This window comes from Mustela erminea, chromosome X (genome assembly GCF_009829155.1).
Source record: "Mustela erminea isolate mMusErm1 chromosome X, mMusErm1.Pri, whole genome shotgun sequence".
In the NCBI taxonomy this organism is placed as follows: domain Eukaryota; kingdom Metazoa; phylum Chordata; class Mammalia; order Carnivora; family Mustelidae; genus Mustela; species Mustela erminea.
The window spans coordinates 74,383,191-74,396,294 of record NC_045635.1 but is presented as its reverse complement, the minus strand read 5'-3'; the positions used below and the strand labels follow the sequence as shown (position 1 = coordinate 74,396,294).

The 13,104-nt window shown below is 34.4% G+C and overlaps 1 protein-coding gene across 2 annotated transcripts in view; it reads right to left on the bottom strand.

Annotated features, from left to right (window-relative positions):
- The window catches only part of KLHL4 (kelch like family member 4), a 166,385-nt gene that overhangs the window by 18,196 nt on the left and 135,085 nt on the right, over positions 1–13,104 (bottom strand). For both annotated transcript variants that reach the window (XM_032331382.1, XM_032331383.1), the window contains exon 9: positions 11,594–11,806. In XM_032331382.1, coding sequence (XP_032187273.1) covers positions 11,594–11,806 — 213 coding nt within the window. The remainder of the gene's footprint in view (positions 1–11,593; positions 11,807–13,104) is intronic.

The window sequence follows — 13,104 nt, the reverse complement described above, 5'->3', positions numbered from 1 at the left end:
ATTAATGAGGTGCAATAAAAAACGGAGGCTCTCACTGCTAGGATAAATGAGGCAGAAGAAAGAATTAGCAATATAGAAGACCAAATGACGGAGAGAAAAGAAACTGAGCAAAAGAGGGACAAACAGCTACTGGACCACGAGAGGAGAATTCGAGAGACAAGTGACACCATAAGATGAAACAATATTAGAATATTTGGTATTCCAGAAGAAGAAGAAAGAGAGAGGGGAGCAGAAGGTATATTGGAGAGAATTATTGGAGAGAATTTCCCTAATATGGCAAAGGGAACAAGCATCAAAATCCAGCAGGTGCAGAGAATCCCCCTCAAAATCAACAAGAATAGGTCCACAGCCCATCACCTAATAGTAAAATTTACAGGTCTTAGCAACAAAGAGAAAATCCTGAAAGCAGCCTGGGAAAAGAGGTCTGTAACATAAAAGGGTAAAAATATTAGATTGGCAGCAGACTTATCCACAGAGACCTGGCAGGCCAGAAAGAGCTGGCATGATATATTCAGAGCACTAAACAAGAAAAACACGCAGCCAAAAATACTATATCCAGCTAGGCAATCATTGAAAATAGAAAAAGAGATAAAAAGCTTCCAGGACAAACAAAAACTGAAAGAATTTGCAAACACCAAACCAGCTCTACAGGAAATATTGAAAGGGGTCCTCTAAGCAAAGAGAGAGCCTAAAAGTAGATCAGAAAGGAACAGAAACAATATACAATAACAGTCACCTTACAGGCAATAAAATGGCACTAAATTCATATCTCTCAATAGTTACCCTGAATATTAATGTGATAATGCCCCAATCAAAAGACACAAGGTATCAGAATGGATAAAAAAACAAAACCCATCTACATGTTGCCTACAAGAAACTCATTTCAGACTCAAAGACACCTCCAGATTTAAAGTGAGGGGATGGAAAACAATTTACCATGCTAATGGACATCAGAAGAAATCAGGGGAGTCAATCCTTATACAGATCAATTAGATTTTAAGCCAAAGACTATAATAAGAGATGAGGAAGGACACCACATCATACTCAAAGGGTCTGTCTAACAAGAATATCTAACAATTTTAAATATCTATGCACCCAATGTGGGAGCAGCCAACTATATAAACAAATCAAACATCAACAACAATACAATAATAGTAGAGGACTTTAACACTCCCCTCACTGAAATGGATAGATCATCCAAGCAAAAGATCAACAAGGAAATAAAGGCCTTAAATGACACACGGGACCAGATGGACATCACAGATCTATTCAGAACATTTCATCCCAAAGCAACAGGATACACATTCTTCTCTAGTGCACATGGAACATTCTCCAGAATAGATCACATCCTGGGTCCTGAATCAGGTCTCAACCAGTATAAAAAGATTGGGATAATTCCCTGCATCTTTTCAGACCACAATGCTCTGAAGCTAGAACTCAGTCACAAGAGGAAATTTGAAAAGAACCCAAATACATGGAGACTAAAGAGCATCCTTCTAAAGAATGAATGGGGCAACCAGGAAATTAAAGAAGAATTGACAAAATTCATGGAAACAAATGATAATGAAAACACAAAGTTTCAAAATCTGTATGACACAGCAAAGGCAGTCCTGAGAGGAAAATATATAGCAGTACAAGCCCTTCTCAAGAAACAAGAAAAGTCTCAAGTACACAATCTAACCCTATACCTAAAGGAGCTGTAGAAAGAAGAGAGAAAGAAAGAAAGAGAGAAAGAAAGAAAGAAAGAAAGAAAGAAAGAAAGAAAGAAGAAATAAACCCTACACACAGCAGGAGAAGAGAAATCATAAAGATCAGAGCAGAAATCAATGAAATAGAAACCAAAAAAAAAAAAAATAGAACAAATCAATGAAACTAGGAGCTGGTGCTTTGAAAGAATTAATAAGATTGATAAACCCCTGGCCAGACTTATCAAAAAGAAAAGAGAAATGACCCAAATAAATAAAATCGTGAATGAAAGAGGAGATATCACAACTAACACCACCAAAGAAATCCAAACAATTATAAGAACATAATATGAGCAACTCTATGCAAACGAATTTGACAATCTGGAAGAAATGGATGCATTTCTAGAGACATACAAACACCGCAACTGAACCAGGAAGAAACAGAAAACCTGAACAGACCCATAACCTGTAAGGAGATTGAAACAGTCATCAAAAATCTCAAACAAACAAAAGCCCAAGGCCCAATGGCTTCCCAGGGGAATTCTACCAAACGTTTAAAGAAGAATTAATTCCTATTCTCCTGAAACTGTTCCAAAAAAATAGAAATGGAAGGAAAACTTCAAAACTCATTTTATGAGGCCAGCATCACCTTGATCCCAAAACCAGACAAGGAACCCATCAAAAAAGAGAACTACAGACCAATATCCTTGATGAACACAGTTGCGAAAATTCTCACCAAAATACTAGCCAATAGGATTCAACAGTACATTAAAACGATTATTCACCACAACCAAGTGGGATTTATTCCAAGGCTTCAAGGTTGGTTCAACATCCACAAATCAATCAATGTGATACAATACATTGTAAAAGAAAGAACAAGAACCATATGATACTCTCAATAGATGCTGAAAAAGCATTTGACAAAGTGCAGCATCCCTTCCTGATCAAAACCCTTCAAAATGTAGGGATAGAGGGCACATACCTTAATATTATCCAAGCCATCTATGAAAAACCCACCACAAATATCATTCTCAATGGAGAAAAACTGAAAGCTTTTCCGCTAAAGTCAGGAACACGGAAGGAATGTCCATTATCACCAATGCTATTCAACATAGTACTAGAAGTCCTAGCCTCAGCAGTCAGACAACAAAAGGAAATTAAAGGCATCCAAATCAGCAAAGAAGAAGTCAAACTATCACTCTTTGAAGATGATATGATACTATATGTGGAAAACCCAAAAGACTCCACTCCAAAACTGCTAGAACTTGTACAGGAATTTAGTAAAGTGTCAGGATATAAAATCGATGCCATAAATCAGTTGCATTTCTCTACACCAACCACAAGACAGAAGAAAGAGAAATTAAGGAGTCAAGCTCATTTACAATTGCACCCAAAACTATAAGATACCTAGGAATAAACCTAACCAAAGAAGCTAAGAATCTATTCTCATAAAACTATAAAGTACTCATGGAAGAAATTGAGGAAGACTCAAAGAAATGAAAAAAATGTTCCATGCTCCTGGATTGGAAGAACAAATATTGTGAAAATGTCTATGCTACCTAAAGCAATCTACATATTTAATGCAATTCCTATCAAAGTACCATCCATTTTTTTCAAAGAAGTGGTACAAATAACCCTAAAATTTATATGGAAGCAGAAAAGACCTCAAGTAGCCAAAGGAATATTGAAAAAGAAAGCCAAAGCTGGTGGCATCACAATTCCGGATTTCAAGCTCTATTACAAAGCTGTCACCATCAAGACAGCATGGTACTGGCACAAAAACAGACACATAAGGCAATGGAACAGAATAGAGAGCCCAGAAATAGACCCTCAACTCTATGGTCAACTAATCTTTGACAAAGCAGGAAAGAATGTCCAATAGAGAAAAGACAGCCTCTTCAATAAATGGTGCTGGGAAAATTGGACAGCCACATGCATAAAAATGAAATGGGACCATTTCCTTATACCACACATGAAAATAGACTCAAAATGGATGAAGGACCTCAATGTGCAAAAGGAATCCATCAAAATCCTTGAGGAGAACACAGGCAGCAACCTCTTCGACCTCAGCTGCAGCAACATCTTCCTAGGAACATCGCCAAAGGCAAGGGAAGCCAGGACAAAAATGAACTATTGGGATTTCATCAAGATCAAAAGCTTTTGCACAGCAAAGGAAACAGTTAACAAAATCAAAAGATAACTGACAGAATGGGAGAAGATATTTGCAAATGACATATCAGATAAAGGGCTAGTGTCCAAAATCTATAAAGAACATATCAAGCTCAACACCCAAAGAACAAGTAATCGAATCAAGAAATGGGCAGAAGACATGAACAGACATTTCTGCAAAGAAGACATCCAGATGGCCAACAGACACATGAGAAAGTGCTCCACATCACTTGGCATCAGGGAAATAAAACTCACAATGATATATCATCTCACACCAATCAGAATGGCTAAACTTAACAAGTCAGGAAATGACAGATGCTGGCGAGGATGTGGAGAAAGGGGAACCCTCCTACACTGTTGGTGGGAATGCAAACTGGTGCAACCACTCTGGAAAGAGCTTGGAGGTTCTGCAAAATGTTCAAAATAGAACTACCCTAAAACCCAGCAATTGCACTACTGGGTATTTACCCTAAAGATACAAATGTAGTGATCCAAAGGGGCACATGCACCCAAATGTTTATAGCAGCAATGTCTACAATAGCCAAACTACGGAGAGAACCTAGATGTCCATCAACAGATGAATGGATAAAGAAGATGTGGTATATGTACTCAATGGAATACCTTGCAGCCATCAAAGGAAATGAAATCTTGCCATTTGAGACAATGTGGATGGAATTAGAGGGTATCATGCTTAGCGAAATAAGTCAATCAGAGAAAGACAACTATCATATGATCTCCCTGATATGAGGAAGTAGAGATGCAACATGGGGAGTTAAGGGGGTAGGAGAAGAATCAATGAAACAATTGGGATTGGGAGGGAGACAAACCATAAGTGACTCTTAATCTCACAAAACAAACTGAGGGTTGCTGGGGGGAGGGTGTTTGGGAGAGGGGGGTCGGGTTATGAACATTGGGGAGGGTATGTGCTATGGTGAGTGCTGTGAAGTGTGTAAACCTGGCGATTCACAGACCTGTACCCCTAGGGAAAAAAACACATTTTATGCTTATAAAAAATTAAAAAATAAATAAAAAAAATAAAAGAATGAGACTGCCATTTGTGAAAACAAGGATGGACTATATTATGTTAAATGAAATAAGGCAAACTGTGAAAGACAAATACTATATGATTTCACTCATATGTAGAATCTAAGATAAAATGAATAAAGAAAAAACAGAGTCATAATTGTTAATACAACCAGTTTCGGACTGAATGTCATAGGAATAAAAGTAAGAGCATAAGGAATATAATCAAGAATATTAAATAGCATTAGTATTGTAATAGTAATGGTATCTACGTTTGTGGTCAACATAGCATGATGCGTAGACTTTAATTGCTATGTTGTACACCTGAAAATAATATAGCATTGTATGTCAACTACATTCAAATAAAATAATTTTTTAAAAATATCAAGTACCCAAGTAACTACAATTTTGCATGAGATTCCTTAATCCAAAAACAGAAAAAGAGGGAGTATTAGTACCAATTTTACAGAAAAAAATGAGGATTTAAAGAAAGTGTTATGAACAACTGCACACCAGTAATTTTCATGACCTTGATTAACATTTTTAGAAATACACCACTTACTACAATTGAACAATAACAATACAGGAAATCTGAGCAGTGCTATAATTTTAAGAAGATGTGGTCTCTCTACAAATAATTAAAACTATGCAATTAAGGAAAGCTGAGAGCCTATTGGTCAATTCTTCCTAACATTTAGAGAATTAACACCAATCCCTCTTATCTTCTTCAAAATAATGAAGAAGTATTCTTCTAAGTTTATTTTATAAGATAAGCATTACACTGACATCAAAGCCAAAGACACAGTAATAAACTATAGACCAAAATCCTTAATGAATACTGGTGCAAAAAATTTCAACATAATACTAAGAAACAATTCAACAACATTATTAAAATAATGAGACACCATAGTAAAGTGTGATTCAATCCTGGAATACAAGGGTGATTATCCAAAAACTAATCAAATGACACATTGACAGGATGAAGGAGAGAGCAAGACACATGAGCATCTCAACTGATGCAGATAAAAGTACATGACAAAATCCATCATATTTTTATGACAAAAACACTGACCAAATTAATAATAGAAAAAAAATACTACATCAACATAATAAAGGCCTTATATGGGAAACACAGAGCTAACATCAGACTCAGTGGTGAAAACTGAAGGCTTTTCTTTAAGATAAGGAACAAGATAAGGATGACAATTTTACCACCTCTATTTAATATATTACTGAAACTCTAAGTCAGATCAATTAGGCAAGAAAAATAGGTAAAATTCATCTGCAGTGGAAAGAAGAAACTAGGCACCAATAAATAGAAAGATACCTCATATTTCTGGATTAGAAGACTCAATACTGTTAAGATGGCAATATTACCCAACTGACCTACAGATTCAATCTCTAGCAAAACACCAACAATCTCCAGTGCAATCTCTAGCAAAACACCAACAATATTCTTTGCAGTGATAAAATAATGTATTAGAGATCATATGAAATATCTTTCCATTTGCTTCTTTGTTTTGTTTCATAAATTCAACATATGAGTGAAACTGTATATAGTATTTGTCTTTCTTTTACTGACTTAATTATTTGACTAATCATTAGGGAAACTCAAATTTCATCCACAAAGAGATACTCCTTCAACTATATTGAGATAACTATTAAAAACAAAATAAAACAAAAAAAAAGAAAATAACAAGTGTTGCTGATGATGTGCACAGTTCATAGCAGCAATATTTGCAGTAACCAGAAGAGTTACTGGTTACTGCAAATATTTGGAAACAACCCAATTGTTCACTGATGAATGAATGAATAAATAAAACATGGTATGTACATATAATGTAATATCGTTTAGCTTTAAAGGAAAGGAAATTCTCACAAATAGCATAACATGGATGAACTTTGAAGAATTATGCTTTAAATAAAATATACCAGTCACAAAAGAATAACTACTCATGATTTCACTTTTATGAGGTACCTAGAGTTGTCAAATTCATAGAAACAGAAAGTAAAATGGTGGTTGCCAATGACTGAGGTGAAGGAGAAATGGTGATCTTTTGTTTAATGAGTACAGTTTTGGTTTGAGGAGACAAATAAATAAATAAATAAATATCTGGACACTACAATGTGAACATACTTAATGCCACTGAATTTCACATTTGAGAGTGGTTAAATGGTAAATTTTATGTTATGTATATTTTGTCACACACAAAAATAACCTAACATAATGAAAAGGTGATTAACTATTACTTTGCTAACTATAGAGAGAACTAGTGTGGATAATCTTAGCATCTCACATGTTTACCTATAATACATTAAATATTTGAGGCAGGAGTGATTAACCTGAAACTTTTATATATACGTGTGTGAGTGTGTGTGTGTGTATTTATATTTACTTTTTAAAGATTTTATTTATTTATTCCACAGACAGAGATCACAAGTAGGCAGAGAAGCAGGCAGAGAGAGAGGGGGAAGCAGGCTCCCAGCCAAGCAGAGAACCCGATGTGGGGCTCGATCCTAGAACCCTGGGATCATGACCTGAGTGAAGGCAGAGGCCTTAACCCATTGAGCCACCCAGGCACCCCTATATTTATTTATGTTTTGCATAATGTTAAAATTTTTGCATCTCTTAAGAACTGATCTCTGGAGAAGCATCTCAAATATACACTGAATAGCAGGAAGCCAGTCACTTAGAATTAAACTTTTTATTTTTTTTTTGTTTTAATCCCATTAAAATTAACATATTGTGTTATATTAGTTTCAGGTGTGATCCAACAATTCTATACATTACTCAGTACTCATCATGAGGAGTTTACTCTTTAATTCTCATCTCCTACTTCACCCCCACCCACCTGCTCTCTGGTAAATATCAGTTTATTATTCCCTATAGTTGAGTCTGATTTGGAGTCCTTTTTTCTCTCTCTCTCATGCTCTCTCTTTCCTTTTGCTTTTTGTTTTATTTCTTAAATTCAGCTTTTGAGTGAAATAATATAGTATTTGTTTTTCTCTGACTGACTTATTTCAATTAGCACAACACTCTCTAGTCCCATCCATGGTGTTATAAATGGCAAGATGTCATTCTTTTATATGGCTGGATAATATTCCATGGTACATATATACTACATATTAATTATCCATTCATTTGCAATGGACACTTGGACTACTTCCATAATTTGGTTATTGTAAATAATGCTACAATAAGCATGTGCATCTATTCCTTTCTTTCTTTTTGTATTATTTTGGGTAAATAACCCAGTACTTTAATTACCGGATTATAAGGCAGTTATATTTTTTAAATTTTAGGGGAACCTCCATACTGTCTCCCACAGTAGAGGCACCCATTTACACTCCTACTGACATGCAAGAAGATTTCCTTTCCTCCACAACCTCTCCAACACTTCTTTCTCCTATTGTTGCTTTTAACCATTCAGACAAGGGTGAATTAATATCTGGTTGTAATTTTGACTTGCATTTCCCCAATGATGAGTGATGTTTAGCATCTTTTCATGTGTCTGTTGGCCATCTGAATGCTTTTGTTTCAGTTTTTTTGAAAAAAAAAAGTATATCACATCTGTATGTTTTCTCTGGTGAACTGTCCATGCCTTCTGCCAATTTTTAAATTGGATTATTTAAGATATTTTTGCTGTTGATTTGTATGAGCTCATTATATATTTTGGATACTAACCTTTTATTGAACATGTTCTTTGCATATATCTTCCTTCGGTAGGCTGCCTTGTAGTTTTGTTGATTTATTCATCTGTGATGCAGATTTTTATTTTGATGTAGTCCCAATAGTTTATTTTTGCTTTTGTTTCCCTCTCTTCAGGAGACATATCTATAAAAATTTTGCTAAGGCTACTGCCAGAGAAATTACTCCCTGTGCTCTTTTCTAGTATTTTTATGGTTTCATGTTCAACATTAAGTTTATTTTTAAGATTTTATTTATTTTATTTTTTATTTTTATTTTTTTTAAGATTTTATTTATTTATTTTACAGAGAGAAATCACAAGTAGATGGAGAGGCAGGCAGAGAGAGAGAGAGAGAGGAAAGCAGGCTCCCTGCTGAGCAGAGAGCCCGATGTGGGACTCAATCCCAGGACCCCGAGATCATGACCCGAGCCGAAGGCAGTGGCCCAACCCACTGAGCCACGCAGGCGCCCCCAACATTAAGGGTTTTAATCCATTTTCAGTTTTCTTTGTGTGTGTGTATGGTGTAAGAAAGTGATCCAGTGTCATTGTTTTTACATATTGCTGTCTAGTTCTCCCAACATCATTTGTTGAAGAGATTGTCTTATTTCCATTGGATATTCTTTCCTACTTTGTTGAATATTAGTTGATGATAGAGTTGTGGATTTATTTCTGGGTTCTCTGTACTATTGCATTGATCTATAAGTCTATTTTTTGTACCAGTACCATGCCATTTTTTTATTACTACAGCTCTTTAATATAACTTGAAGCCTGGAATTGTGATGCCTCCAGGTTTGCTTTTCTTTTTCAAGATTGCTTTATTTGGGGTTTTCTGTGGTTCCATATGAGTTTTGGGTTGTTTATTCTAGTTTTGTGAAAAAATGTTGATATTTTTATAAAGATTGCATTAAATGTGCAATTGCTTTGGATAGTATACACATTTTAACAATTTTTGTTCTTCCAATCTTTGAGCATGGTATGCCTTTCCAGTTTTGGTGACATCTTTAATTTCTTTCATCAGGGTTTTATAATTTTCAGAGAACAATACTTTTGCCTCTTTGGCTAATTTTTTTCCCTAGATATTTTATTGCTTTGGTATAATTATAAATGGGATTGTTTTCTTCTCTTTCTGCTCTTTCATTATTAGTATATAGAAATAAAACAGATTTCTGTACATTGAATTTCTCTCCTGAGACTTTACTAAATTCATTTGTTAGTTCTAGTGGCTTTTTGTTGGATTCTTCAGGATTTTCTAGGTATAGAAATCATGTTATATTTAAATAGTGAAAATTGGACTGCTCCTTTGCTTATTTGGATGCCATTATTTATTTATTTATTTATATTATTTCTGTTTTTTGTCTGATTGCTGTGGCTTAGACTTCCAGTACTATGTTGAATAAAAGTGGTGAGAATAGATATCCTTGTCTTATTCCTGACCTTAGAGGAAAAAGAGTTCTTTCACTATTGTGTATAATGTTAGTTGTTTGTTTTCCATATATATGGCCTTTATTATGTTGAATATATTCCCTCTAATCTTCTTTTTGAGAGTTTTTTTAATTATGAATGGATGTTGTACTTTTTCTGCGTAAATTAAAATGATGATATGGTTTTAATATAATTAATCTTTTTAAAACACACATAAAAACTACGGCAGGTCATTATTTCCTATAAGAAACAGAATATTAGTGTTATCAATTATGATTCAGTGGTATGTTTCTCAGAAGAAAACTTATAATATTCATATTTGTCCCTTTAGTCTTTTCTTTCTAAGTTCTATCCTTTATATCACTGTTAGATCAAATTCCCCTAAACTGTTTTGTTTGTGTATTCCATTCCCCTTAAATTTAATTTTCCCTTCACTACAAGTTAAAATGCAAAATCTTCCACTTCAACATTTCAGACTATAAAATGATCTGGCACTTATTTGAATTTTTGATTGTCTTCCCAAATTACATTTCAACCTAAAGTCTCTGCTTTTATCTACACTTCCTTCTCCTTTTTATCCATAGCTTTCATTGTGAATTTTTCTAGACCTGAAATTCCCTTCAGTATATTGTGTATGTACAAAATACAAATTTTGTATTTTTTTAGGTTCTCCATGAATATTTTCTGTTCATGGAGAACTTATTTCTATGTTCTAGTTTTCTAGGTTCCTCCATGAATATTTTTGAGTGCATCATCCCATACTGATTTCCATCTTTGAATTCTGAGAATTTTACTAATTATAAATTTGTCACTTGGCCTTAAGTTAATATATTTTAACTATTATACATTTTTTAAAAGATTTTATTTATTTATTTAACAGACAGAGATCACAAGTAGGCAGAAAAGCAAGCAGAGAGAGAGGGGGAAGCAGGCTCCCTGCCGAGCAGAGAGCCCAATGTGGGACTCAATCCCAGGACCCTGGGATCATGACCTGAACTGAAGGCAGAGGCTTAACCCACTGAGCCACCCAGGCGCCTCATTAACTATTATACATCTTGAAGGGAATGTGATTGTTATAACTACAAATCATATGACTGAGTTATTCAACAAACCTATCACACTTTATCCAAATGAATGTCTCCCATTTAAAGAATTTATCTTTGGAAAATTAAATACTTATTGTAATAGAGTTATTGTTCAAAATATAATTAACATTTTTTTTTGGAAATTCCTTCCATATAGTCTTCATCCTTTGGGGACAAATATTATTTTCAAGATAGTAAAGTCATATTGATTTGAGATGGTGAATAGGTTGAGTGGTATAGTTTGGCATTAAATTTCTTTATTCTTGCATCCCATTTTTTACATTGTTTTATAGGGTGATTATCAAACATTAAAAGAACATTTAAAGGATATATTTCTTATGATGCACCTAAAATACATTAGAGGGAGTTCTTCAAAATATTTTGAGCCTAGGAATAAGGGTGCAATTAAAAAAAATCTTCTGAAAGGATTAACATTTATTTGGAAGACAACTTTCTAGTAGCCCTCTTTCTAATTTCTAACAAAAATTAATATATTCATACATAAATAGAAATATTTTACCGTTCCACACAGCCAGAAAGCTTGGAACAATGGCTAGAAGCAGGGGCATCATGACCTCCAGCAACATATAAGAATCCGTTGTATGCTGCAACTCCCACACCTCCACGTCTTTTTGACATTGAAGCACACAGACTCCACTTGTTAGTGTGTGGATCAAAGTATTCCATTGATTTGAGGCAGGAACTTCCATCACGACCACCGATAGCATATAGCCTAGGAAAAAAGAACAGAAGTGTGAGTGTGTGTATTTGTGTGTGTATACAAGCATTTTTACACACACACACACACACACACACACACACACACACACCTTGTACAAAGCATTTAAAGTTTATGATTATATGTTCTACTCCCTTAGTATTTTGTAGTGGATGGCCTGAGTTCGTGAATGGATAATTACCTAAAGGCATTTTTCAAGGTCTACTTCAAACTCCCAGGCTTCAATGTTTTCATGAAAGTTTGACGTTATGGACTAAAACATCCCGTTAGAAATGAAATTAGACAGAGAGAGGAAATGTCAAAACATTGGCAGTATTTGTCAATTATACCTCAATAAACCTGGAAATTAAAATAGAAAAGGGTAGGTAGGATTTTCCAAAGACTAACTACAGCAACATTACAATTTTGGATAGGTTCAACTGAATAGCATTAAAATCCCTCTTGTATTCATGAACTGATTTACTTAGTATTAAAAATATTAGTCATTAAGAAGATTAACTTAATAAACAATGAAGAGAATAAGAATCAACAAACTGGATTTTTCCTAAGAAAATATATTAGCTATCCTATTTCTTCCATAAATTTTAGAATGCCAATTCTTATGATGAGAAGAATTTTTTTATTTTTAATCTAATTTAAATTTAATCCTGCATCAATGAAAAATAAACATTTATTAAACCATATGTTTATAACTGTCTTTCATGCTCAGTTGTGAATAATAACAAGTCAGTAAAACAAAAATTAGTCAAATTTGATGATTTCAGTCTGTTCTGTAATAGTTAGGAGATTGTTCCCAAGTCACTTGATATTGAGATCAGGCCAAAGATAAGCAGATTAAGGAGTATTTTAAGCTCCAAGACACTGTAAGTCAGGGCATCCTCTTAAGAATAGACATTTACTACTTTGTGCACAAGGTTCTATAAACAATCTTTGTTGAAATTTCCCAGTTATAATATGAAATATTGACTATATATGGTGAGTACAGACACACAAGGGTGTCTCCTGCCACTGATAAATTCTTGTGTCTGAAATTGTCATCATTAAAGTCCCTTCTATATGCTGGTCATTGTTTCTAAAGGTCCTTTGTCAGGAAGGGCATAAGCCCCTGGAAGATGTAACAATTCAAAGATCTTAGCAACCTTTAATGTCATTGGGTTTTAATATATTACCTTGCTTTCACGGGCAAGTGATCAGGAAAGGGGAGAGATTCAGAAAGATATGATTTGGTGTAATTATAGAGTTGGGAACCCTGAACACTCAAGACAATGAAGACAATGAAGGAGAGAGAACAA